This window comes from Nanorana parkeri, unplaced genomic scaffold, assembly GCF_000935625.1.
Source record: "Nanorana parkeri isolate BGI_ZX_2015 unplaced genomic scaffold, ASM93562v1 scaffold262, whole genome shotgun sequence".
Classification (NCBI taxonomy): Eukaryota; Metazoa; Chordata; class Amphibia; order Anura; family Dicroglossidae; genus Nanorana; species Nanorana parkeri.
The window spans coordinates 692460-696987 of NW_017306530.1; the positions used below are offsets into that span (position 1 = coordinate 692460).

The 4528-nt window shown below is 38.3% G+C and overlaps 1 protein-coding gene across 1 annotated transcript in view; it reads left to right on the forward strand.

The window, feature by feature from the left end:
• COL4A2 (collagen type IV alpha 2 chain) overlaps positions 1-4528 on the forward strand; it is a 169557-nt gene that overhangs the window by 114290 nt on the left and 50739 nt on the right. The window contains exon 17 of the mRNA XM_018557002.1: positions 1891-1944. Coding sequence (XP_018412504.1) covers positions 1891-1944 — 54 coding nt within the window. The remainder of the gene's footprint in view (positions 1-1890; positions 1945-4528) is intronic.

Sequence of the window (4528 nt, forward strand, 5' to 3'; positions counted from 1 at the left end):
TATATATATATTAGGGATGCACTGATACCAATATTTATATTTCAGAACTTGCTGATACCGAGTACCGATACCGCTACTTCAGCTAGCATGGAATTTGCTTGCACGCCGGGCGGCGTGTCATTACCCGCCACCCAGCTTCTTAATTGTCCAGGAAGCTGGCTTCATGCTGTTTGGCCAGCTCCATGCTGATTGGCCCGGGAGGCACGGCTTCCCAGCCAATCATCATGGAGCCAGCTTCCTGGGTCAATCAGGAAGGCGGGAGGCTGTTTGGCCGGCTCAATACTGATCTGCTAGGGAGGCCGGCTTTCTAGCCAATCAGCATTGCGTCAGCTTCCCGGCCAATAAAGAACATTACCCGCCGCCCGGCTTCCTGATTGGCCGGGAAGCCGGCTTGATGCTGTTTGGACGACTCAATGCTGTTTGGCTGGGAAGCCAGCTTCCCGGCCAATCAGCATCAGGAATCGAGCCGGCCAAACAGCATGGAGCTGGCTTCCCTGCCGATCGGGAAGCACGATTACTTACCCAAATACTTGCTATCGGCACCGATACCAATACTAGTATCAGTATCGGTTCATCCCTAATATATATATATTATAATAGCATGGCTTGATAGAACAGTTAACAGATAAGGCTTTTTATCCAATATATACAAAAGCTTCAAAAAGATTCACAGCTGCCACTACTGGTATAACCAAGTCAGACATACACCTGTCGTCATGTCATCAGGAGATCAGCATCATAAACCTTCTGTTGTAAGAAAAAGAAAGGCAAAATGCTATTGGGCTTATTTATTTAAACAATACAAGGAGCAAAGTACTACAAGCATTTCCTGCAACCCTAGCAGCCTATCAGAAGTAATCTTGTTTTAGCATGGCTTCAGTGAAGTGAATTGCTTTTTATGGATTACTGCAACTAGTGGTTTCCACCTTGTAGTATCTATTAGGCCAGGGGTCAAAATTTCAAGTCCTGAGCTACTAGCCAGGCTTTAAGAGTTACTCGCCACCAGTAGCCTGTATTAGGCCATATGTCTTATTATGAAAATGAGTACTGGTAAGAAGAAATGTTAGGATTGTATATTTGAAAATGTGTCACATAATAGCTTATCTGTATTATCCTGCCCAATATGACATTTCTAAAACAATATACAGAAATACATTTTAATGTGTTTCAACTGCTTTTTCCAATGCAATCTATCATTAACCAAACCAATTATGAATGTAGTATGAAATAGAAATGTGCACTGCCAAAAAATTCGTTTAGTTTCGTTTCGTTTTAAATTCGGATTTGTGTTATTTCGTTTTACGGGATTCAGGTGTGAAAGTCAATTCGGATTCGGACAAAATTCGGTAGCGGTAGGTCGAATGTTCGTTTCGTTTTCGGTTCTTATTCGTTTCTTATTCGTTTCGTTCGTTCGTGACATTTGAGGGGGAAAAAATATTTTTCTCCTTCTCTAATGTCACTTTGCTCCAACGAACGAAACGAATAAGAAACGAATAAGAAACGAATAAGAAACGAAAACGAAACGAACGTTTGAACTACCGCTACCGAATTTCGGAAATGGAAATTCGGATTCGTTTGCATTCGTTATGTCTGTAATTCGGAATTCGGATACATCCGAATGTCCGAATTTCCGAAAATTCGTCCGGTCGATTCGGAACGAAACGAATCGCACATGTCTAGTATGAAAGTACATTTTAGTTAGTGGTATGATATGCAGTATCAGCATACCTGTCCTATAATTTTGTCTAGACTAACAACTATGAACAGATATATATTTGATACAGTTTACGCCACTCTTATTTATACCCCATTCAGACCAATTTTTATATATGGAAAATATTGTTTAAATGGAATGTTGAACTTAATCTTGTTTTTTACAAATTTTAATAGGGATTGCCTGGACTCAGTGGTAATCCTGGAATACCTGGCTCTAACGGATTGAAGGTAAAAAAAAGTTTATGCATATATTATTATCCAGCAGTAGTTTCGTTCTGTCTCATTTTATGTGAATTAAGCCTTGCCAAAAGACTGCAGTGCATACTGCTGAGGCTTTCAGCCTACCCTGTATAGTGTTCAGCTGAGAACAAACATGTTACCAAGCCTCCACATCAATTTCTGTTGCCACCAACTTATCAATATAACCAGCTCAGACAATAAAATGTAATTACTTCAGTTGTTTTAGCCAGATCTTGTAAGCCATGAGTGGCACTTTCAAGGAGAATTAATAAAAAGTTTTGCATCCTGTAACATGAGGCATAGTACATTTAAACAAGAGCTCTTTGAAAAAAGTAGTATTAGATGATGGGCTTCATTTGTATAAATGTGTACTCATACCAGTGACTGTTTCTGCTTATAGCAACCAATTAGAATCAAATTGCAGTGAGAATTCGTAAACTATTTCAATTTTCTCTACTTTGATATAAAGACTGCTATGTACTATTGTTTCTGTTGTGTTTTTTAAAGTGCAAAATACATTTCAAATGCTGAATTTTTAGAGTCTTCATACTAAGAGAGCTTACCCTGGTATCATAGTCAATGGGTACAGACAGGTTATTATGACTGATTTAATTAGAATACCACATCAGCCCACGCAACTTCCAGCATGTCTCTGTGATTTATTATCAGGATTTACCACATCCCATGAAATACTAATTCCATTTTAAAAGTTTATTGCTGTCTAGGGTAAAGAAACTTTTCAAAGGAAACTTTGCTTTGTGGGAATCCCCATCTGTGTAACAGACAAATTATAAAACGAACTGGCTATACAAACAATTAGAGCATTAGTCATGGGACTATCGTCTATTGCCTAAAGCTGCAGAGTTCTTGTTCTCTGCTTACAGGTGACATGTCTGATGAAAATATAACTGCTCCAAAGAATCAGTAGCCTTGGATTACAAACAGCTAAGGAAAGAACAAAGCATGCAGATAGAATGATTCACAGCTCATTATGCTAAGAAGAATGTTAATTAGTGGTGTCAAGAATTTAAAGGTACTTACTGTAAAAACAACCCCAATTCCAAAAAAGTTGGGATGCTGTGTAAAATCTACATAAAAACAGAATGCAATGATTTGCAAATCTCATAAACAAATATTTTATTCACAATAGAATATAGAAAACATATCCAATGTTTAAACTGAGAAAATGTAAAAAAAAAAAATAAGGTCACTTTGAAATTGATGGCAGCAACACATCTCAAAAAAGTTGGGACAGGGCCATGCTTACCACAGGGTAGCATCCCTTCTTCTTTTAACAACACTCTGTAAATGTCTAGGAACTGAGGAGACCAGTTACTGGAGTTTTGGGAGAGGAGTGTTGTCCCATTCTTGCCTGATCTAGCATTCTAACTGCTCAGCTTTGTCATTTTTTCATTTCAAGTTGCACCAAATGTTTTCAATTGGTGAAAGGTCTATACTGCAGGCAGGCCAGTTAAGCACCCGGCCTCTTTTACTATGAAGCCATGCTGTTGTCATAGATGCAGTATGTGGTTTAGCATTGTCTTGCTGAAATATACAAGACCTTCCTGGAAAGACATCGTCTAGATGGGATCATATGATACACTAAAACCTGGATATATCTTTCAGCATTCATGTTTCTTTTCCAGATGTACAATCTGCCCATTCCATACGCACTAGTGCACCCCCATACCATAAGAGATGCAGGCTTTTGAACTGAACGCTTATAACAAGCCAGAAGGTCCCTCTCCTCTTTAGCCCAGGGTGGCAAAAAAGAATATCAAATTTCGATTCATCTGACCACAGAACAGTTTTCCTCTTTGCGACAGACCATTTTAAATGAGCTTTGGCCCAGAGAAGACAGGCAAGGCAATTCTGGATCATGTTCAGATATGGCTTCTTCTTTGCATGATAGGGCTTTAACTTGTATTTTTGTACGGCACTGATTTATGGAAGTATTCCTGAGCCGATGCAGTGATGCATTTCAGCCTTGCCTTGCCTTGCATTTCAGCCTTGTCCCCTGCACACAGAGATTTCTCCAGATTCTCAGAATCTTTTCATTATATTATTTACTGCAGATGATGATATATTTAAAGTCTGCAATTTTATATTGAGGAACATTATCCTCAAATCCTTCGACAATTTTTATTCACACCTCTTCACAAATTGGTGAACCTCCGCCCATCTTTGCTTCTGACACACTCTGACTCTCTAATGCTCTTTTTATACCCAATCATGTTACTAATTAACCTAATTAGTTATAAAATGTTCTTCCAGCTCTTCCTTGTTAATACCACTTACTTTGCCAGCTTTTTGTTGTCCTGTCCCAACTTTTTTGAGACATGTTGCTGTCATCAATTTCAAAATTACCTTTTTTGTTCCCTAAAATGGTGCATTTTCTCAGTTTAAACATTTGATGTTTTCTATTTTCTATTGTGAATTAAATATGGGTTTATGAGATTTGCAATTAATTGTATTCTGTTTTTATGAAGATTTTACACAGCGTCCTAACTTTTTTGGAATAGGGGTTGTATATAAAACAAGTTAACTTTAGACAAGAGAGTGTTTTATACCA